The following is a 24,122-nucleotide window of genomic DNA, read 5'->3' as shown; positions in this document are numbered from 1 at the left end:
GAGCCCGTCCTCAACCTCGCCCGTGTCCTCATGGGGGTTGTAGTTTTCCTCGCGGGGGTAGAGGGCACAAACTCCCCGGCTTTTGCCCGGTAAATAGCATCTCCTTCGTACGAGTCATTCAAATAATAGATGCAGCCTAGGTAGCTTCAAGAGAAGATGGGAAGGGGAAGGGGGAAAGCAAGGAAGGCAAACCTAATAATTATGGGCGGGGCAGAGAACGGGTCGCACCCAGTACGCATGCGCACATCAGGCGCGGCAGGTGGGCGGGGACGGAAAGGCGGTGACTAGAGCTGTGTTGTCCCCGGAAGTGCCTTCCCTCCCGGGTCTGCGCGGACGCGGCCTCCTTACCTCATTTGTCCTCGCCCCTCCCCGTCCCTCTACGCGTTTTGGTTCCCGGTTGGTGCTTCCTGTTCGCAGCTGCGGCAGTGAGTATGTGTGTGACGGACCCCCGCCGCCCGCGGCCCGGGACCCCTGCCTACCCTCCTTCTTGCCCGCCGGGCTGTGGAACTAGCGCGTGCCCCCTCGCCGGCCTCGACGTCTCCCGTCCGTCCCTCACTCGTGGCAGGGCGCAGCTCCTGGTCCGTCACCCGCGCGCCGCCCCACGCGGCCGGGCTGCGGGTCTAGGGGGTCCGCGTCTCCCTGGCTTTCCAAGGGCTAATGCCGTGATTCTAGAGCGGCTGGGCGTCCAGGGCCTCGGTGACGGTGGCGTGTCTGCCCTTTTTATTTCCCCGCAAGGCCCCCAGTCTTCTAGGGAAGCCAGTCAGTGAAGCGCGGAGGTCCCGGCGCGCCGAGAGAGAGTCCAGTCTTTGAGGACCGAGTAGTCCTGGGCCACCTCCCGCCTCTGCTGTCAGAAGCAGCAGCTGCAGCAGTAGAATCCAAAATTTCGGGAGCTGTGACCCTTTCCTCATGTAAAACGAGTAGACTTGGACTGTGTTTACTAAGGCGCCCTTTATCCCTCCCATCCTGTGAGCGGACAGTTGCCTTCAACTTTTGGGAAGAGCTGCCGGTTCGGTGGAAAACCTGTGGCTGGGAATCAGGAGGCCTGGGTTCTAGCCGTGGCTCCCCCACGGACTCGCTGGCGATTCCAGAAAGCTCTTATTGAAGCTGAATTTAAGATGATTTCAGATTGCACAGTTGAATTAGGGGCTCCATTAGTAGGGCCTTTTTAGCTCAGTGAATAAGTTTCTCTGAGCTCGTTTCTCCAACTATAAAACGAGAGTGTTCAATTTGATGACTTTTCAGGTCCCCTCAGAAGCTCTTGACATTGTGGTTTTCTTTTTCTTTTTAAAATTTTTTCTAGGACCGTTAGAGAAATGACTTCGTGTTTGAATAGTTAGGCTGTCGCATACAAAGACTTTTAAATGTATACTTAGGAAAGCATTATGCTTTCAAGAGAATCTGAGGATGGGGAATAAAGTCAGGAAGGATCGCAAGTGAGGATTATGTTAATATGATAATTAGCACGGTAAGAGACTGCATGACCGAAGGAAAAGGGCTAAGGGAAAGGTGAAGGAAATGTTTCCGGATAGGATTAGTTCTCATAAAAATCATGTATATATCCCAAGAAGAGCTGGGACTTAAGTGACTAAATTTAGCTTATTTTTCCCCCCAACTGAAATACTGTGCTCTGTTTGTCTTTTGTGACTTTTGTTTTACACATTTGGATTCTCCATCCCAATCAGATTTGATTCAGAGTGGCTGTCGCATTTGAAAAATGGACAGACATTTTAACCCTTTAGACAATTGTGTTTCAACTGTTCTGTCAGGGCAGCTTACTAAGAGTAAGAAAAATTTTACTTTGAAAGTAAAGTGTATTCATCACATTCCAATGAAAATTGGACTGAAAATGAGGCTGTGGATTTGATTTAAATCGGCCGGAGATGGATGCGTGTGTCATCAAGAAGGAACATCTAGGGAGGCTAAAGATATTTGGAAGTAAATAAGAGCAAAAGGTCAGAATGACCAGTAGGTAGGCTGTGAGAGCAGAAGGATTGATTAAAGATTGTGTTAAGTAAATGCTGAAAGCTTAAATAAGCCTTAAGTTGTCTAGTTTAAAACAATTCAGTCAATGAATACTGCTCCCTCTTTTGAATGGTAATAGCCTTTGCAGTTATTCTATAGCTGTTTTATATTTGTTAAGGTATTTTAATTCTTAGATAAGTTTCATTTGCATGATATTTTAAGATGTTATATAGGAAACATCTTTTCTGGTCATGGGATTGATAGTCTTTGAGTACCAACTTGGGAGATTCTTAAATGGCAAACTGACAAACGTGTGTTTTCCTTACACCTAAAATGTCTCATTTAGTTTTTAAACTCTGCTGGGACATAAAATGGATATTTGTGAGGTAAATTTAGGTGTTAGAACCAATGCAAATATTGCAATGAAGGAAGGTTTTTCTTCAAAAAATCTTAATTTGAAGTTAACTTATTTGAAAATTTTATTTTGGGCCATGTGCGGTGGCTCACGCCTGTAATCCAGGCACTTTGGGAGTCCAAGTGGGGCGGATCACGAGGTCAGGAGTTCAAGACCAGCCTGGCCAACATGGTGAAACCCGTCTCTGCTAAGAATACAAAAATTACCCAGGCGTGGTGGCGCGTGCCTGAAATCCCAGCTACTTGGGAGGCGGAGGCAGGAGAATTTCTTGAACCCAGGAGGAGGAGGTTGCAGTGAGCCGAGATTGCGCCACTGCACTCTCACCTGGGGGACAGAACGATACTCCGTCTCAAGGGGGAAAAAAAGAAATTTATTTAAAAATTTTAGTAAACAGTTGGCTGAGAATCACAGAAATGTGAATCACTTCTAGCCGTGTTCTTAACCAGCTGCATAACCTTGAATAGGCTTCCTGTCTCTTTGTACTTCAGTTTCCTGATGGGAAGATTGAGGAGTCTGTATGAGATAATCTGATTTTGTTACCTAGTTAGTATACTTGGGAATCATGTACAGGGATCAAAAAGCTGAGAAGGCCTTCTGAGTCAAGGGTGTGTGTGTGTGCGTGTGCGTGTGTGTGTAAAAAACATACATTGTCTTCCAAGACACTTTTTAAAAGGGTAAATTAAATTCATTTGAACGTAATTAAAGCAGTAACATTAACGAAAACAACCTTAGGCAGACCTTAACCCTGGCATACATAAACTACCTAAATAAGAGAGCACGTTATGCCCAGCACAATTTTCAAGTACAGACGGTACAAAATCCTCTTAAAGGCCATAGGGGCTAAATTGTTAAATTCATTTTTCTACATTTCAGGGAAAGAGATAAATCCTTTGACCCAAGGAAGTCAGTTTTTATTATGGTTCTGTAGTTTATTTTTGGCATACATTCACAGGTGTGCCTATGGCTCTATTCTTAATCCCTTTCCTTTGGCATGGCTGCAAGAGTAGTACAAACTTGTAACTTTGTAATTTGGCTTTTTAATTTTTTCTGTGCTGCACTGGAATTATGTTTTATCTTAAGTCCACACTGGATCCTCAGGATGGATCCAGTGAGGATTTTGAAAGAAGCATAATTCCTTTGACTTCTTTTAGAATTAATTTACCTATTAAATAAAAAGGAAAGGATTCATCTTTTATTCGAATTCCTCTGAGGCTAACAATTCAATGTAAACTGATGAATGCTGTGAGCATTATTCAGACAGTCACATTCAATTTGTGTGACAGTAACAGCATAGCCACCTGAAGGACAGTACAACAAGGGCACAGGTATATGACACCCTTTAGAAGAAAAGCATTACAGGTGGGTTTATTTATTTCTGGAAAACAAACAACTCCAGTAGGAATGTAGTACATTTTTGGCTTTTGTCCATTTGGTTTTTGGGATTAAGGTGGTTCTATTACCAGAACTACCACCACAACACCCTGGTATTTTTGGGCAGAAATTTGGGACACTAAGAAAACAACTATTTTTTATTTTATGTGTATAGCTGTTAGTGGAAGAAAGAATAAATAGGCATCATTATTGCTCTTTAGGCTATCCCTGATTTTGGACACATGCTTATTTTTTCAGGGCTCTCATTTTAATCAGTAGTCCATCAGTACCTAATGGAAACATCTACTGTGTAGAGTTTTGGTTGCTGATGCTAGAATTTAAGACTTTGGAGTAGTCGAAAGACAACAGAGAAATTCATCTCATAATTTTTGTATTTTAAGCACATACTAGATTTATCAGGGCTGAAGAACAAATGCCCGATGGTGTAGTTCATTTATTCATTTATGAATTCAGCAAACGTTTGTAGCTGACCCCGAAAATACCAGTTACCCTGTTTGGCTTTGGTGATTCATTGTTTAGCAGAGTGCATATAGTTCCTGCCCTCCTGGGATTTGTGATCTGCGTTTCTTGGAAATTTGTATTGAATAAGTAATTATAAATGTGATGAGTGTTTTGACGTGTAAAGTACTTATGGAAGCCCATAAAAGGGGCTCTTAATTTAGCCTGGTTGCAAGTGATTTTGAGCTGAGTTTAAAAGATGAAGGCTGAGGAGGATTTAATATGCTCACAGTAGAAAGTATAATGTTTCACTTTACACATTTATTCCCAAAGCTGGGAGTTTTGTCTCAATATTGGGTCATTATTAAGTTTGTATTTATACATTATAAATATACATTGTAAAAATATACATTTTTGTAACTAGTACAGAGTTTTTAGACAGTCTGCTCTGTTGCCCAGGGTGAAGTGCAGTGGCATGATCTCGACTCACTGCAGCCTGTGCCTCCCAGGTTCAAGCTATTCTTGTGCCTCCACCTCCTGAGTAGCTGGGATTATAGGCGCACACCACCACACCCAGCTGATTTCTTCATTTTTAGCAGATAAGTAGTTTCACCATCTCAGCTAGGCTGGTCTCGAACTCCTGACTCAAGTGATCCACCCGCCTTGGCCTCCCAAAGTCCTGGGATTACAGGCGTGAGCCACTGCACTGGCCCACCCTTATTTTATTTTTGAGTTGGGTTCTTGCTTTGTCACCCAGGCTGGAGTACAATGGTATGAGCATAGCTCACTGTAACTTTGAACTCCTGAGCTCAAGCGGTTCTCCCACCTCAACCTCCTGAGTAGTAGCTGGGACTACAGGTTTGCACTGCCATGCCTGGCTAAGTTTTTAGTTTTAATTTTTATGGAGATGGGGTCTTACTGTGTTGCCCAGGCTGTTCTCAAACTTCTAACCTCAACGTGATCCTCCTGCCTTGGCCTCCCAAAGTGTTGGGATTATAGGCATGAGCCACTGCCAGCTCAGGCATTTTTATTTATTCTTTTGGCCAATGATCAGAGGGCTGTGCGATTAATTTGTTAATTGAGAATATACATTTACACCCAAACAGTAAACAAAATTGTTTCCTGTTATAGATTTTAGTCATAATTGAAGTAATATTCCTGTATATGCTTGAAAATATGAGCTATAGAACCAGAACCAAGGAAAAGATGAAGAATGGATAGGATAGTGAGAGCTGCTTTAAGTTTTGTTTTAACATTTTGGAAAGCAAGGGTTTTATATCCTGCGGTAGATCTCAATTTGTTTTTCGTTTACAATATACCTGTGAAATCTTACATATCATGTGCTGCATAATAGCATTTTGGTTAAAGACAGACAGTGTGACTGTGGTCCCATAGGATTTGTATACGTTTTTGCTATATCTTTTGTATGTTTAGATACCCAAATACCATTGTGTTACAGTTACTTACAGTATTTGGTACCGTTACATGCTGTATTGGTTTGTATCCTAGGAGCAATAGACCATACCATATAGCCTAGTTGTGTAGTTGACTACACCATCTAGTTTGTAAAAATCATCCTATGAAGTTTGCACGATGAAATCACAGAACAAAGCATTTCTTAGAGTGTTGACTGTGTTTCCATCAATAACTATAACTCAATTTGTCAGTAGTAATTCTCATTGGGGAGTGGTGGGACTTACAGGAGTGGGTCCTAACAGGACTTAGAAATCCTTGGAAAAAAAGGTATTTTAATATGTCTGAGAATAGTGATGGCCTTCATATTAGCAGTTGTCACTGGCAGGTGATATTGTTACTTAAACTGGCATGATCTGAACTTTTAAAGTATATTCTGTGTACAACTTTCTCTTTTGCAGCTTCAAGGTTACTGACTTTTTATGATGTTTGGTGGCTATGAGACTATAGAAGCATACGAAGATGATCTTTATCGAGATGAGTCATCTAGTGAACTGAGTGTTGATAGTGAGGTGGAATTTCAACTCTATAGCCAAGTTCATTATGCCCAAGATCTTGATGATGTCATCAGGGAGGAAGAGCATGAAGAAAAGAACTCTGGGAATTCGGAATCTTCAAGTAGTAAACCAAATCAGAAGAAGCTAATCGTCCTTTCAGATAGTGAGGTCATCCAGCTGTCAGATGGGTCAGAGGTCATCACTTTGTCTGATGAAGACAGTATTTATAGATGTAAAGGAAAGAATGTTAGAGTTCAAGCACAAGAAAATGCCCATGGTCTTTCTTCTTCTCTTCAATCTAATGAGCTGGTTGATAAGAAATGCAAGAGTGATATTGAGAAGCCTAAATCTGAAGAGAGATCAGGTGTAATCCGAGAGGTCATGATTATAGAGGTCAGTTCAAGTGAAGAGGAAGAGAGCACCATTTCAGAAGGTGATAATGTGGAAAGCTGGATGCTACTGGGATGTGAAGTAGATGATAAAGATGATGATATCCTTCTCAACCTTGTGGGATGTGAAAACTCTGTTACTGAAGGTTAGTATCATATTGGCCATTTTGAAAGTAGTATCATCTTTCATAAGGAGGACTGCTTTTCCTAGAGAAAAGACCAATAGGGTCTACTCCGTTTAATTCCTCACTTTTTGGTCTTGTTTTTTGGTTTGTTTCTCATGCGACTCTCTTACCAGTGGCTACTCTAATGGTGGTTTGTCTGAACGTCAGAAAGAGTATGTCAGAATACCAAAGACACTCTGCTTCTGCTGTAAGCAGATTCATAGCTGCTTCTTCCTGTTTGGCTAGAGCCAGTTCTGGACCTGAAATCTTACTTCCCCCCTCTCTCTCTGCTTAGTACCACAGGTGAGTACTCCATCCACCTCTGGCATTAGCCCTGTGCACTCATTCAGCCAACTCTGTTGGGACTGTCTCTTCCTATGGGATTTGCTTACCCAGGAGTTAGATGGCAAGCATAGGGAATGTCTGGCACACAGAATATATGGAATTAGTGTTAGGATTAGGATTTTAGGTACTCCACAGTCAGAAAGACAGGAAAATATGGAGAGCTGTAAGTCTAGAGCAGGTTATAGGGGAGAATGCAAATTTTGATAGCTACATCATCAAGGATTAAAATTTTGGTGTTAGTTTTGTCTCTGTGACATGTAGTCATCTAGTCTTAATGCTTATGCCTTCAAGAAGTTCCTTTTCATTTCCCTCCCTTTGTGCCTAATGCTCAGTCTCTTGCACTAGTTTCCTAAGTAGTCTTCTTTTATATCTACCCTGTACACTGTTGTTAAAACTGGTATTGAAATGCTCTTTTACTCATAGTACTTTATTGCTGCTCCAAAATTTTTAATGGCAGCCTGCTTCCCTAGAAATGATGACATTGAATGTAGATTGTGCTTGGAGCCCCTGGGATTGGCAAATGTTTTTTTAAGAAGCCAGATAGAAAATATTTTAGGATTCCATGCCATGTGATATCTTAACTACTCAACTTGGCCCTTGTGGGAAAGCAGCCTTAAATAATACCTATAGAAATGGGGGTGGCTGTTCTCAGTAAAGCCCTACTTACAAAAACAGGTGGCTGGCTCAGGCTGTAGTTTGCAAACCCTGAGAACTTGACAGCAAAACGAAAAGAGAGAATAGTAGTTAGGACATAGAACAGAATCGCGTAAAGTTTTTTCCATATAGGTGAGCTCTGATAATGTTTGTAGGTAGAAAGAAAGAAACTTGTGAAGGAGAGACTAAACCTGTTTGATGGATTGGGTTGGGGGCCAGGTTAGAGATAGGATCAGGTGTATGTGTTGTTGAATTATTCCTAAAAAGGAAGAGAGACACTAGTAATTGCTAAATCATCAAATATTTGTAGAGGTAGAGGAGAAAGAATAAATTCAGATGGATTGAGGCAGATGAGAGAACATATGGGGATGTGTTTGATTTTCTTAGGAAAATGAAAGCAGAAGTGGGAGAGGGCGGGGGATAATTGGAAGCTTAGAATGTGGAAGGGATGTTTAAGTGCTGTGGGGAATACTTTGAGGCAGTGGTTACCAGTATTTTGAAGATGACAACCTGTTTAACTTTGAAACAATTTGTGGACCACCCATGGTTGTAGTTATGATTTTAGTATTCAATTGAGAAAATGCATATTAGAAAGAAGCTACTACTCTTAGATGACTTTGTGTTTTATTAATCACAACATTGATATGTGAGAAATGGTGTTTATAATGCGTTGCTCTAGGTACCCATTAAGGTAACTAATTCTGCAGTTTCCCAGGAGGCTGAAGGCTCTTAAGTTGGAAATCATTGCACTTTAATGAATCAACAGTAAGAGAATAAAGGATTGTTTAGAAGTAGTATTCAGTCAAAATTAAAATGATGTGAACTTGTAGTGAACTCACTTTGAAGGATTCCATAACTTTATCCAGTAATACTTGTCAGCTTGGAGCAAGATGACAGAAACAAAATGATCTTGGGTTAGGCGTAACACTATAGAAGGCCAAAATAAGCATTTAGCTTATTCTTTCTCTAAATTACCTTTTCCTGAGATCACACCTAGTTTCATTAATCACTTCTGTATTTATGGTCATCAAATTGTCATCTCCTTAACCATTTTGTTGATTTCACATTCTCTGTGTACATCTACAGAATATTTCCATTTGGGTATCTTACTGTCTCACATTTGACATACTGAAAAGAAAGCTTGATAACTTGAAAAAAAGCTTATTATCTTTCCTTTGAAACAACTCCCTGCTGCTTTCTGTTTGCACTAGAGAATCTACAGACATGCTAAAGTTGATGGCACAATGTGGATAGGTTGGGAAAAACATGAATTAGGTGCTGGATTTAGTGAAGAAATCGAACTGTGCCATATTTGGCAAATGATGGTGATGAGAAAGTAGAGAGAACCTTGGATTTGTTTTCTGTTTTAGCCAAATAGAATTAAATTCTGAATTTTTGAAAATTAATTTACTTGACTCTTATAAACTCTTACAAATACTCAAATATATATTCTCCATTTTATTTCCTTGATCCACTAATGCTGTAATCCTGTTTCTTTCCAATTAATAAACAACATATTTAGTACTGATGCCCATTTAAGTGTGTTGTTACTCTGTAATCACTATCCCTTTCATAAAACTATCTGGGGATAGATTGGTTCATATAATCTTTAGAGAGAAGATTTTTTTCATTTCTGTAAAAGTGTAGAGAAAATCTCAAGTACTTTAGAAATGCCTATTGTTAAACAGTATCCATAACTATTTTGTGTTCTGTTTCCTTGACCTCACTCAAGAAAAAAACAAAATATCTCCCAGAATTATGGCATACTGAAAACTGCAGTATGACATAAAAGAAAAGACTACAGGCTCCTTGAGGTTGGGTCTTTTCCATACTCATAAACCTGCTTATAATAATATTTAGAGTAATTTCTTGGCACATGTATTACCTGCTTTCTCATCAATTGCTAAATCATCAAACATTTATTGAGCATCTCCTCTATGTAGGGTATAAGTAATGCTGAAGTAGTACTCGTGACTTACAGTGGTAAAAGACTTAAGTTTTAGGCCGAAAGCAGTGGCTCACGCCTGTAATCCCAACACTTTGAGAGGCCGAGGCGGGTGGATCACCTGAGGTCAGGAGTTCGAGACCAGCCTGGCCAACATGGCGAAACCCCGTCTCTACTAAAAATAAATAAATTAGCTGGGAGTGGTGGCAGGCACCTGTAATCCCAGCTACTTGGGAGGCTAAGGCAGGAGAATTGCTTGACCCAGGAGGTGGAGGTTGCAGTGAGCTGAGATTGCACCATTGCACTCCAGCCTGGGTGATGGAGTGAGACTGTCTCAAAAAAAAAAAAAAGATAAGTTTTAGCCTTGAATGACTTAGTGTTTCACTAAAGAGACAGAATATAGGAAGCTAAGTAATTTACGGAATTCTCTCCTTTTTTTTTTTTTTTTTTTTTTTTTATAGCAGTGGGGTCTTGCCCTATAAATAGAGCAAGGCTAGTTTGGAACTCCTGGGCTTCTGTGGTCCTCCCACCTTAGCCTTCAGAGTAGCTGGGAGTGCAGGTGTGAACGCAGCTTTGAAATCTCAATTTTTTTTTTTTTTTGAGACAGAGTCTCGCTCTGTCGCCCAGGCTGGAGTGCAATGGCATGATCTCGGCTCACTGCAAGCTGCGCCTCCCGGATTCACGCCATTCTCCTGCCTCAGCCTCCCAAGTAGCTGGGACTACAGGCACCTGCCACCACGCCTGGCTAATTTTTTGTATTTTTTTTAGTAGAGACGGGGTTTCGCAGTGTTAGCCAGGATGGTCGCGATCTCCTGACCTCGTGATCCGCCTGCCTCGGCCTCCCAAAGTGCTGGGATTACAGGCGTGAGCCACTGCGCCTGGCCAGAAATCTCTTAACCATGGGAGTTAAGTCTCAAAATTCTGGTGATACAAGTGGTTGAAACTTAAAACTTTGTTTAAAAAATAGGATTAGTGAATTTGAGATAATTCATAAGTCTGTGAAAGACAATAAATACATACATATTTTACATTTACTATTACTAAATTTGTAGTAAATTTGAGTACAGCACTACCTCTTTATCTGTGAAAACTTCAGACTCTCCCCTATTACTTTAATTTCAGTGAGACATTATTATATTAAAAAAATGGCCAGGCCCGGTGGCTCACGCCTGTAATCCCAGCACTTTGGGAGGCTGAGGCAGGTGGATCACGAGGTCAGGAGATCGAGACCAGCCTGGCTAACACGGTGAAACCCCGTCTCTACTAAAAATACAAAAAATTAGCCGGGCGTGGTGGCGGACGCCTGTAGTCCCAGCTACTCAGGAGGCTGAGGCAGGAGAATGGTGTGAACCTGGGAGGCAGAGTTTGCAGTGAGCCGAGATAGCGCCACTGCACTCCAGCCTGGGTGATAGAGCGAGACTCTGTCAAAAAAAAAAAAGAAAAGAAAAATACAGGCCGGGCATGGTGGCTCCACCTGTAATCCCAGCATTTTGGGAGGCTGAGGTGGGTGGATCACTTGAGGTCAGGAGTTTGAGACCAGCCTGGCCAACATGGTGAAACCCCGTCTCTACTAAAAATGCAAAATTAGCCGGGCATTCTGGCAAGCATCTGTAATCTCAGCTACTTGGGAGGCTGAGGAAGGAGAATTGCTTCAACCTGGGAGGCGGAGGTTGCAGTGAGCCGAGATCGTGCAACTGCACTCAAGCCTAGGCGACAGAGTGAGACTCTGTCTCAAAAAAAAAAAGAAAAAAAAGAAAATGGGCTTACACATTTGTTTTGCTCTACTGACAGTTAATACCACAACTCAGAGGCATTTTTTTTCCTTTCTATTCTTCTTCTAAATGTTCAACACTTTTCTGATTTTGTGATTTGAGGTTGTTGATTAGCTTCCTGAGGCTCCATTGAGACTGTATATACGTGACACTTAACAGTCTAGCCTTCCTCGGTGCATATAGATATATGATGGTGGTTTTGCCTGTAGTAAATTCATGTCAAAACATAGGCTTTCAGTGCCTATTACATATGACTTTCAGCTCTCTCTACTGAGGGATGTAGGAGTTTATTTCTAAGGTCTGAGCCTCTTTTCCTTTACTTCCTTTATTCTTTCCTAAGCCTTCTTTATAAAAACTATGCATGTTCTATCGTTTGTTTTCCTTCTTGATTCCCGCCCCTTCCTTTTTTTTAAATTATCCCCAGGAGGAGTGACTTGTAATTCTCATATATTAGAAAGGCAGATCTCCTGGTGGAAGAAAAGATGCACCGAAGGAAGTCAGCATATTTAGTAATTTGTGAGGGGGATGTCAAGTTTGGAAAGGATTGTTATGTAAGACAACCAAATGATGACATGTGACAATAAAGCCAGAATAGCTACTTATTTTCCTGGTTAGGGAAGGGATATTATTAGTTCTAGGAGTAACTGCTAGCTCTTTCTTATACTTTTTTTATTGTGGAAATATAAAAATATACAAAAATAAAATGTTATAATTGACTTCAGTGTCCGATAAACCAGCTTCAACAGTTACCAATTTATGTCTAATCTTTCCTATCTATAACTCCGTGCCCCTCTGTTATTTTGAAGCTAATCAGACATCAAGTCATTCATATATGTATGTATGTGTATGTGTGTGTATACACATCATGTGTGCCCATGTGCGTATGCATGTATACACATTTGTATACAAGTGCACACTCATGTTTGTCCCTCAGTGTCTGTGGGGGATTGGTTCTAGGACTTCTCATGGATACCAAAATCTATGGATGCTCAAGTCCCTGATATAAAATTGTGGAATATTTGCATATAACCTATTTACATCCTCTCGTATACTTTGAAGTCCAGGGTGTCCAATCTTTTGGCTTCCATGGGCCACATTGGAAGAATTGTCTTGGGCCACACATAAAAAACACTAATACTGACAGTAGCCGATGAGCTAAAAAAAAAATTACCAGCTGGACACGGTGGCTCACGCCTGTAATCCCGGCACTTTGGGAGGCCGAGGCGGGCGGATCACGAGGTCTGGAGTTCGAGACTAGCCTGACCAACATGGTGAAACCCCGTCTCTTCTAAAAATACAAAAATTAGCCCAGTGTGGTGGTGCGCACCTGTAATCCCAGCCTCAGAGGCTGAGGCAGGAGAACCGCTTGAACCTGGGAGACGGAGGTTGCAGTGAGCCGAGATCGTGCCACTGCATTCCAGCCTGGGCGACAGAGTGAGAGAGACTCTGTCTCAGAAAAAAATTAACAAAACAATCTCATATTGTTTTAAGAAAGTTTACGAATTTGTGTTGGGCCACATTCAAAAGCCTTCATGGCTGTGAGTTGGACAAGTCATCTCTGGATTACTTAACATACCCATACAATGTAAATACCATGTAAATAACTGTTATATTGTATTTAAGGAGTAATAATGAGAAGAAAAATATACACGTTAAGTAGAGATGCAATTTTTTTTGGTCTGGAATATTTTCTTTTTTTTTTTTTTTTTTGAGACACAGTCTTGCTCTGTCGCCCAGGGTGGATTGCAGTGGTGCAGTCTTGGCTCACTGCAACCTCTGCCACCTGGGTTCAAGCAATTCTTCCACCTCAGCTTCCTGAATAGCTGCGAATGCAGGTACCTGCCACCATGCTTGGCTAATTTTTGTATTTTTATTTTTTATTTTTTTTAAATTTTAAAATTTTAAAATTTTTATTTATTTTCTGAGACGGAGTCTCGCTGTGTCACCCAGCCTGGAGTGCGGTGGCGTTATCTTGGCTCACTGCAACCTCCACCTCCCAGGTTCAAGTGATTCTTCCACCTCAGCCTTCCGAGTAGCTGGGATTACAGGCACGAGCCACCACGCCCAGCTAATTTTTGTATTTTTAGTAGAAACGGGGTTTCACCATGTTGGCCAGGCTGGTCTTGAACTCCTGACCTCAGGTGATCTGCCCACCTTGGCCTCCCAAAGTGCCAGAATTACAGGCGTGAGCCACCGTGCCTGGCCAGTTATTGTATTTTTAGTAGAGTTGGGGTTTCAGCATGTTGGCTAGACTGGTCTTGAACTCCTGGCCTCAAGTGATCCACCGGCCTTGGCCTCCCAAACTGGTAGGATTACAGGTGTGAGCCACCGTGCCCGACTGAAACGTACTACATATATATGTATATATTTAATCATATTACCATAGGTAAACAAATTCCCGGTAATTCTTTCATCATCACATACCCAGCTAGTGTTCAGATTTCCTACACTGGCTCCTAATTTTTTTTTCTTACAGATTATTTGAATTCGATCCAATCCAGGTATTGTAATTGGCTGTTAAACTTAAGTATCCTTTAATGTATAGGTTCCCCTTAATCTCTTCCTTGTTTTAATTTCTTGTAATTTGTTGTAATACCTAGATTCTTTGTCTTCTAGAATTTCCAATGGTCTGAATTTTATAGTATTGCTTAACATGTTCTACTGTCCTCTGTCTTTCCTGTGATTTGGTAGTTAGATCTAGAAGCTTGATTAAATTCAGATTTTCTCTCTGTTGTTACATCATTAGTTTGACACACAGGTTCATTTGTTTCACTTTGCTTTTGATAGTTATTTTTTGGAATTATCTTTTAAAAATTTGGTTTTCTTTTATAATCATGTAAAATGTTTATAAGGTTCCAGATTCAAATCAGCAAAACATGATAAAATCTATCCAGAGAAGGCAAACCTTCTGTCCAGTCGCCATCCTGTTCCTGCCCTTCCCCTTATGAGTAATCATTAAGAGAAAATTGTTGGTTTGTCCTTACATGTGTATATCTTTGTACACTCTTGCCCTTGTTTTTTGTTGGTTGTTTTTTGTTGTTGTTGTTTTATTTTTTGAGACGGAGTTTCGCTCTTGTTGCCCAGGCTGGAGTGCAGCAGTGCAATCTCAGCTCACCGCAACTTCCGCCTCCCGGGTTCAAGTGATTCTTCTGCCTCAGCCTCCCGAGTAGCTAGGATTACAGGCATGTGCCACCATGCCCGGCTAATTTTTGTATTTTTAGTAGAGATGGGGGTTTCTCCATGCTGGTCAGGCTGGCCTCAAACTCCCGACCTCAGGTGATCCACCCACCTCGGCCTCCCAAAGTGCTAGGATTACAGGCATGAGCCACCACACCTGGCCCTCTTTCTTAATAAATAGTGGCATACTATCTACTCTTTTCTCTAACCTTATTTTTTTCTCTTAGCCGTATATCCTGGCGATCAATCCGTAGTCCTATGTAAAGATATTTAATATTTCTTATTTCTAGGACTATGAACTATTTTTGTATCTTCTACACTAATCTGAGCTGGGCACATTAGGCTTGTAATAAATACTTTTTGAAAGTGAATGAATAGTAATTTAAAATAGTTGATGAATAATGCACTTGTTACAGTCTTAAAATATATTTTAAACAAATAAATAATTGTCTAATTCCACTTTCAGAAGAAATAAGTTCTTATTCCTGTTTGTAATTTTTTTTATCATTTGGTAATTTTGAAATATTTAGGTTTAGCAAAAAATTAATAGGCTCAGGTTTTAAAAAGAAAAATGCCTTCTGCAAAAGGAAGAATATGGTATTTTTAAGAGTTGAAGAAACCATATTAGTTCCTGGTTTATGACTGTTATGGTATAGACTTTTGTGTCAATGTAGAGCTCCTTCAGTATGTGTAATTTGGCACACAACCCCTTTAGTTCGTCAGCATTTGGCACATCGGGGATACCTAACAAATCGTAGGTAAATTTGTTTATTTATTTATTTTTTCCCTTAGGTAAATTTATTTGCAGTTCTGCCTTTGTGTATAGAGTAGAGCTCTTTACATAGTATTATTTAAAGTGAAATAATTGCTTGACTAAGGTAAATGGCTTTTGAAACTGAAGTAAAATTATGGCTTCAACACTTATGGCAGAAAGTGTTTTAACTATTTTGTGTTAAATCCCTTTTTCTCCCAAAACTATACACACAGAAGTTTTGGATATAATTTCAAAGGATGAAGAACTCATCTAGAGGCCATTGTTGAATTCCTGGCATTCATTAGGCACTCAACCAAGACTGGATATCTAATTAAAATTTGAATAGAGTGGGTTACCTGTTTGAATTTTAGGTTTTCTAGTAAATCATTTTGTTTGATCTAGGTCTTTACATATGTGTTTTTTTTGTTTGTTTTTCTTTTCCTGTGTGGATTAGTTTCTACCTTGCCTGGCTGATATATCTACTTACCTCTCAGTTCTTAGTTTGAAAGGTCACTTCTGAATGAGGTGTAATGGTCATAGGTTCTCAATTAATGGTTGTTATTTGGTCTGTTACAGCTGTGCAGTTGGCCAACTTTGACTTTGGGTAACTTAATTTCTTTATTGGTAAAAAATACATTTTATTTTATTAAAGTCATAAAAATGAGATATTGGGTAGGCTTAATGTCACAGGAAAATATTTTGATAAAAGTCTTCATAGTTACATGATAGGTTCATGATCATTGTGGCAAACATGAGCTTATAGCTTCCACTTTTTTGTTGTTGTTTGTTGTTGTTGTTTTTTTTCAGACAGGGTGTCTCTCTCCCACCCCACCCCTGCCCCACCTGCAATCTCTCTCTCTCTGTCTTGCTCTCACCCAGGCAGGAGTACAGTATTGCAGTCATGGCTCACTGTAGCCTTGACCTCCCGGGCTGAAGTGATCCTCCTACCTCAACCTCCCAGGTAGCTGAGACTGCAGATGTGGGCCACCATGCCCTGCGAATTTTTTGTATGGAGTTAGATGGAGTTTCACCATTTTGCCCATGTTCACCATGTTGCTCATGTTGCTGGTCTTGAACTCTTGGCTCAAGCGAGCTGCCCACCTCAGCCTCCCAAAGTGCTGGGATTTACAGATGTGAGTCACCGCCCTGGCTCCACTTGATTTTTTTGTTTTGTGTTGTTTTGTTTTGTAGAGACAGTGTCTCACCATGTTGCCTACCCTTGTCTTTAACTCCTGAGCTCAAGCTCCCACCTTGGCCTCCCAAAGTGTTGTGCTTACAGGCATGAGCCACCGAGCCTGGCCCCAAGTTGCTTTTGAACAACATGTCTCTAGTATGGTGCTATCCTTAAAGAAATTTAATTTGGTGACATTTTATGATCTGCTAGTTTATGACATTGAGCTTAATTCTGAAATCTTAAAATCTTTCCAAATATTACTTACTGGCTGCTTACAACGTACAAGCCACTGTACCATTAAGGTATTGGGATTCAAAAATTGCCATGTACTTTTTGCCTTTAGAAATCCTAAAATGCATGACAGTATGGAAAGTTCACTGTAAAACCAGAGTTAAATGCATTTCTACAAATATATGAGATGCTCCAGCAGAATACGTAATCATTCCAGGTGAATGCAGTAGATTTTTTAAAAAGATTAAAAAGTAGATAGGCAAAGTACAAGACTGAATTGAAAAGGAACCCTTTGAATTTGAGTTTTGAAAAATGGGTAGGACTTGAAGTTCAGGTTAAATGCAGCTAAAAATAGAAGGTGAAGCCCTTAGTAGAAACTGAAGACTGTATGTGCCATTCATGTTTATATGTGGCTGGATGTGATGAAATGTTTTAATAGTATATCTTTTTAGAAGCCACCTCTGCCTAAACAAGAAAGGATTGTTTATGTTTTGTATATGTTCAGAATACTGTTGGAAGATTTCTTAGTCATAATTTTATTTCATTGCTTTCTGCCTGTTTTTTGTGTACATACCTCCTTTTTTCTTTTAAAATTTATTGGACCAGAGGTTAGTCAAAGGACCTGACCAGCTGTTTAACGTGTATTTTGTGCAGGGCTGTTCAAAGTAGAGCAGGTCTTAAGGTACAACTTTCACTCCTCATAGTTATGTTCTTCCTTATAATCTTTTAACGTAGGAAAGGATCATTATTTTGTTAGTTTGGAAACAATACATTAAACTTTGCCTTCCGTAACTTCTCAGATCATTAAGGTGGTGTTTTTTCCCCTCCTTTGGCATTCATCGTCTTAATTTCAGTAGTTTCTTGAGACATTTTATACCCTAACAGGTCATAAGAGTGTATTGCCATGTGACATACTTCTCATTAATGTATAGTTTAATTTCTGCCCTATAATTGAAAAATGGCCACATGCTAGAATTCCAGTCACCAGGAGCATCAAGGAGCTCCCTCTCTGATGTTTTCAGCTTTTGTAAGCCTGTACTTCACAGTTCCTAAAGCTGCTTTTGAACTGTGTCTTTAGTTGTAGCATGTCACCTTACACTTAACTATTGTTAGGGCATCTTTTTATTTAATTTCTAATTAGCATAATGACTTGAGCTGTGTTATTCACTGTTCCATGGTGAAGTTGTCATAGGGAGAGAAGAAATAAAAATGTTCAGTTTCAACTTTACTTGTGAATGGAGCGAGGTTTGAAGAAAGCTTTTTATGGCCATTGTTCAGCAGAATGAAAATCTCATTAGAAACCCCAGAAATCCCATGCAGCTTTGGGTTGGATTTTAATAACATTTTGGAATGTTGATATTGTATATCACTAATTTCTGTGATTTCACTGTAGATCAGCAACATAGGGATGCAGTCTTCCAAAGTTAATTTATGACTTTTAATCTAAATTCATTTACAGTTTTCTTTTCAACAATGTTAAGTACCCAGGGAGAGAATTAAATTTTACTTTAAAAAAATACATTTCTTTTAGTAACTGATTTGATCTTCATGTAAGATATACCAAATTCATTGGAAACTGCTTAAACAGAAATACCATGATATGTATTTATTGAACTAATGACTTAGTTTAGTTGCCATTAAAATGTTACTCACCTTATCTACAGGTTTGTATTTTTTTTTTTTTTTTTTAGAATGGAAAAGCATAAAATTAGATGGGCAACATTTTCTTCCTTGTCAGAAGAGCTTGAATCCTGATGTCTTTTTAAGTGAAGAATGTTTATATATAATTTTCTTGTAGCTTTTGTTTATTATAAAAATAATTATTGCATATAGTGATCACTTATCTAAGAAGATAAGTATGATTTATATAGACAGTATATTTTTATGGTCAGAAAGTAAATTTGATGTGAGCTACATATGATTAGACAGTAAAACTTTTTTCCAAAGAAATATAGAATGGAGAACATTTAATCATTATTTCCCCTTCTTAGAGTAGAGGCTGTTCAGATAATTCATATTCTGTAAGTAGGAGATCCTGTTTTTAAGACTTTACTAAATTTAATTTCAAAGTAATAATCTCTTATAAATGCTTCCTTGGTGGTTAAGACTTATTAATGAAGCAAAAGTATGGACTTCATGGAAGTTTTCAGCCTAACGTTTTAAATCTCTTCATTATTATTTATCTTTGTTTTGTTATAAATTAAAGATACTGGCATGGTTAACTTTTGGCATTTTGAGTTACTTGCCAGATATTTGTTGATTGTGCAAATAGTTAAGAAATAAATATTTTAATTGGGCATCCACCATGTATTATGTCACATTTTCTTTTTAAATCATATGCTTAAGAATACCTAAAGGAGTATGACTTGCTTTTTAGTTTGAATCTTGATCTAACAACATTGGTTCTGGATGGAGATGTAATTCTAGAGATAAAAATTATTTCTGTTGTATAGATTTGGATTCTAAATGTAATAATTATTTTAAAGTGGATCTTGTCTGCTAAATGTATAGCTTTTATTTCTATAACAAATTCTTACCTTAGAATTCCAACTTTTGTCAGTTTTGAAAATTAGTTTATTGTGGACTTGAGAGCATCTGTTCTTAATCTCATGTTTTGCAAACACATTTTAAGGGAAGACAGCATAAATCTGTGATAGTGAAAATCATTTGTACTTCCCCTCCCTCGCTTTTGCTTAAATATACAATTAACTTATAACCACCTCAGTGTGAAAGAATGGATGTTAAGTAGCTTAAGAGGTATTTATTAAGGGAAAATATTTTTATTGGCAGTTCCCTTAAGTCATATTTGTTTTGTAACTAAATAGTGCTTGCAACAGAATTATCTATCATAGGGAGGGAAAGCTCCAACTCTTGAAAACTTTTCAATACTTTTTCTATATTGGTAGTTAATGAGAATTCTTAAGATAGGAAATAGACTGGTTATGACTGGTAATATGATATTGCTAATGTAATACAAATTATGCTTTAAAAAAGCCAGGTGAGGAATTCAGGATTTGGAAGAATATGACATACATATACATTTAACTAAAGAAAGGAGATTTTCTTTAAAGAGAAGATGTGCAACCACAATCAATCCTGTAAGTTAGTCCTTAATCCTGTACTAGCCAGTTTTTAGTATTAAATGGTCTGATTTAACATAAATGAACTTTTGTCAATGGTTTTATTTAGAAATAGCATTACTTCCTACTTTTAAGGAGGATTTTAATTGCTAATAAAAATTCGTTGTTCTGATAAGAACTTGAAAGACATCCTTACTCCCATATAATTGAGTATTTTGCTCTTCATTCAACACCTCAGCCCTTTTGGTTTGCTTAAAAAATGATACAAATTTTGTGGGAGAATAAATATAACTTAAATATTGCTGTAAATGTGTTGTATAATCATATTTTAGCCTGGTATTATTGGTTCTTCTGTGTATGAAATACTTTTAAACGTTCAAAATATTCTATTTAAAAGTTTCTGGATAGGTGAGTGGTAGAGATCCATCAGGTACTTACTTGGTTGTGGAATATTTGTGTTCTTGATGCCATGACATTTTAAAGTTGTATTAATCCCTTTATTTTTCTGTTTGAGATGATTCAGTTTGGGAGGTTTTATTATCAGATTTAACAGAAGAAACGTAAGTGTTGTACCACAGGTCATCTAATTTTCAAACCATGTTGGTTAGTTAAACTGACTTTGGTGTATAATTATGTACCGGGTAGTCAGAGGAGTTCAAGTCGATTGCAATTCAACTCTGTGATTGTGCCACCAGTTAGGTTAACATCAGCAGTGAAGGGCCTTCATTGTGTTAAATTTTTAAATTCTGTTAAGATTATTTAAACATAGAAGGAGATAGGTTTGTGAAGCAAATTTCTAAAGCAGTAATAAGCAAAGAGAATCTTTTCTTCCTCTTCTTTTAGATATATCACATACATGTGTATTTTGATTAAAAGGAAAAAATTTAATGCTTATAGTATAATGCGCATACTTATTTCTTATTTTTAGAATTTATTAAAACTAATAAAATTTGTTTGGAAATCTCAAAAGATCTTTAGTAGTATACCTGCAACCTCAGCAGTCCCTTTTTATCCATACAGATTCTCTGCCTATTGTGGCCGTTTGCTCTAATTTAAATTTCCCATGGCTTTCGGTTGCAGACTTGGTTTTCTGCAAGAGTGCCCATGATTACATGGTCATATATTCTTGGTGACTTTTCCACTTTTTCTTTTTTGTTATTTTGTTGATTGCTAAAGAAAAAGGGGAATTTTTTTTTTTAAATTTGTTTCTTTGTTTTGATCTTTCTTCCTTAGCCCATCTATTTGTGTGTTCTTTTGTTTTGCAGATTGGAAAGAATTATTGTGTGGTACTTAGATCCATGGGGACTAGCAGGGGAAAACTAATTTTGTTCTTGGTTTTGTTTTCTTAATAACAGAAGCAATTTAATTTTTGAGCCATTGAGAAGCTGAAAAGATATGTTAGCGTTATGCATGAAATTGATGGGAAATTATTAATCCTGAAAATTTGTATTCATGGTCACTTTACTGTTGGAATAAAAATGTTATTTTATAGTGTAACCAAGTTAATACTAGAAATACTAATTAACAGTAAGTGGTACTGTTATAAATCTTTAATTTAAATATTATTGTATATTAAATAGTTGTTTACAAGAAATCTGTTGTAATCTGATAATGTGATTTCTCTTACATTCAATTTTGTGGTCCACAGTGTGTATATATTCAGATAAGCGTATGAACATGCCTTTGATGGTGGACACATTTTTACTTTGACCAGATCTTAAGAGTTTGCTTTTTCTTGGCAAAACTTGCATACTTTCAAATGTGAGGAATTTTGTTTTATGACGTAACTTTGTACTGCTGAATTTAAGTCCTTGAAGTGCTATGGCAATTTAGTTATTGTTAGAAGTCAAAAGTAGAGGTCTGTATTCCCAACATCTCCCCAAAATATTTTTTCATTAATATTCACAGGCTTTAAAATATCAAATTATTGTGATCAAAGCTACTTCTGTTTTACAGTTGTTTTGTGAGGCTGGTGTCATACAGTAACATTTAACTGAATTTTGTATTTGCTAAATTAACATAAAATAATAAAGAGATCCTTTTTACCATTTAAAAAATTCTAATAATTTCCTAATCAGGAAAAATGATGTTATGATATACTGTTAATAGGCTAAAAAAAACCTTGTAATGTTGATACATAGGGAAAAGAGTAATTTTGATAATTAATAATTTTAGACTTTTTTCCTTTGATTGTACCTCATAGTTGTGAGGTGTCTAAAATGCTCTTTCTGCATATCTGTTAAGGACTTTGGCAATTGGGGTAAGGGCAAGCCTTCTTTCTGTGTCTGTTAATTACAGGTTTTTTCTTGTGGATGTAGTGCTCTTAGAATATGAAACTGATTTATAGAATTTGTAATTACCAAGAAATAAATAGCATCATTGAATTTTGTTTTCTTTATTTTTGCTATTATTTTCTAGTTACTGTGCTTCACATTTTGATTTCTATCAAATGACTTCTCAAAAAGCAATTTCTTTTAAATCAGTGAGTTTCAAACTAAGAAGAAAATGTATCCTGATAGTCTAATTAGCTGTTGTTTGTCCATGCCAATTAAAATAATCTTTTGAATTTCTAGTCTTGATTATAGTTATATAGGCTTCATGAGTTTGTAAAACTATTCCTCCTTTTAAAGTATTTTAAAAGGTGTATTGTAATTTTATAATTGATATTCATATGTAATTATTGAGAAACTTGAATAACCTAAAATGTATTTCTAGTATTCAGCACATCAAATCAAGGTATAACCTGTGATATAAAAGTGGTCCAACAGAAGTATACAGCTTTAAAAATAACAAGGAATTAATTCTGTTAGCATGTTTTACTAGCAAATGTTCGTGGAAAATGTTATTAATTCTTAAAGCTCAGTGCCTGGGTTTTATTGTGTGTGGCCTTACTAGGAGAACACTGTAGAGCCGAACTTGAAATTTATTAAGGAAAGAAGAAACTGGTGAAGTGCTTTTATGCTGTTAAAAAACTTCACAGACAATTGTCAGACAATTTTTTTTTTAAAGGTCATGATTGCTTGATGCCTTTTCCAGTCTTTATTTGAAACTCTCGTTTTGTAGGATTTCTTTTTGTTCTTCCTCTTCCTTTTTTCTTTTGGCAGTGGGTGGAAGATTCTTTTAAAACTGAATGGCTAAACATGTATGGTAACTATTGAAGTATGATCGAAATACTTTTATTCATGATTTTTTTAGGCCAAAAAATGCTATGAAGGTAAGCCAATGATGGTAAAATTACATTGTGTTGTGTGGAAACTTTTTAGCTTTAGCGTTTTCTGTTCAGAAAAGTAGGCTCTGCATTAGAGTTTTAAATTGGGATTTGTTTGTGAAATATTTTGTAATTCTCATATTGCTGATTGCCTTTATGTCTCGGTGTTATAGTAGATAGTTCGTAGTTCCTGAAAAATAATATTCTGTGTATGAAAGAAAATAGGAGGTGAGAACAGAATGAGAATTGGGAAAGAAAACCCCCTACCCAAAATGCCGCCACCTAACAGGTGGATATATCTATGCCATTACAGATTTTCAAAACGTAGAGTGCTTGAACTCTTTTTTTCTAAGAGATTACTTCAAATTTGACAGATTTCACAAAATTTTGTTATGATAAATATTAAAATTTTAACTCTTATTTTTATCCTAAATTTAAGCCCTTACAAATTAAGAAAAGAGTGCCTCGAGGCTAATTGCTAATGTTCAATTAAGTTATGTGTTCAGTGAAGTAATTTTTTGATTATGATATTTTGATTTTATTAATATGTAAACTAAAAATTATAAAAGGATTATGAGTACAGAAATTAAATTATGTGAAATTAATTTTGATATTTTGCGGCAGACAGTTTAGAATTAAAATATCCTTGGTGTGTAATAATTTTATTTCTTGTAAGGACATCTGTTGGCTTTCAGTATTCAGAAAATTTAGACTTTTTAATTTTAAATGTTGACGTAAATTAACTGGAGCCATACTTTAAATTGAAAGAACTTAAGGGAAATACATAAAATATGCTAGTGATTGGCTTACTTACATTTTCAGTGATTAGACTTTGTGAAATAAGAGTAAGGCCTAGCATTTTATTTTATTTAAGAAAATATACTTAATTTAAAAGTACTAATACAAGAATGAGAGAAATCTGGTCAAGTATAGTAAATCCATATCCATAATTATTTTCAATCACTAGTTAGAGAGGAAGGTGTGAATGCTAATATCTTCTTTGTTGAAAATCATAAGTTGTATTTTGAAAAGGGATGAAAGGGAACAAGTAA

The 24,122-nt window shown here is 37.6% G+C and overlaps 1 protein-coding gene across 11 annotated transcripts in view; it reads left to right on the top strand.

The window, feature by feature from the left end:
• Positions 1-253: 253 nt before the first annotated feature.
• The window catches only part of ZCCHC7 (zinc finger CCHC-type containing 7), a 238,336-nt gene continuing 214,467 nt past the window's right edge, over positions 254-24,122 (top strand). Inside the window, exons 1-3 of one of the 11 annotated variants that reach the window (XM_063594387.1) lie at positions 306-429; positions 1,301-1,465; positions 6,082-6,712. In XM_063594387.1, the coding sequence (XP_063450457.1) occupies positions 6,103-6,712 (610 nt within the window). In that variant the 5' untranslated portion in view covers positions 306-429; positions 1,301-1,465; positions 6,082-6,102. The other 10 variants (XM_055092034.2, XM_055092035.2, XM_003805126.5 and 7 more) reach the window with 10 other exon arrangements.

Source organism: Pan paniscus, chromosome 11 (genome assembly GCF_029289425.2).
Source record: "Pan paniscus chromosome 11, NHGRI_mPanPan1-v2.0_pri, whole genome shotgun sequence".
Taxonomy (NCBI): domain Eukaryota; kingdom Metazoa; phylum Chordata; class Mammalia; order Primates; family Hominidae; genus Pan; species Pan paniscus.
The sequence above is the reverse complement of the archived record's forward strand: the minus strand, read 5'-3'. Positions and strand labels throughout refer to the sequence as shown.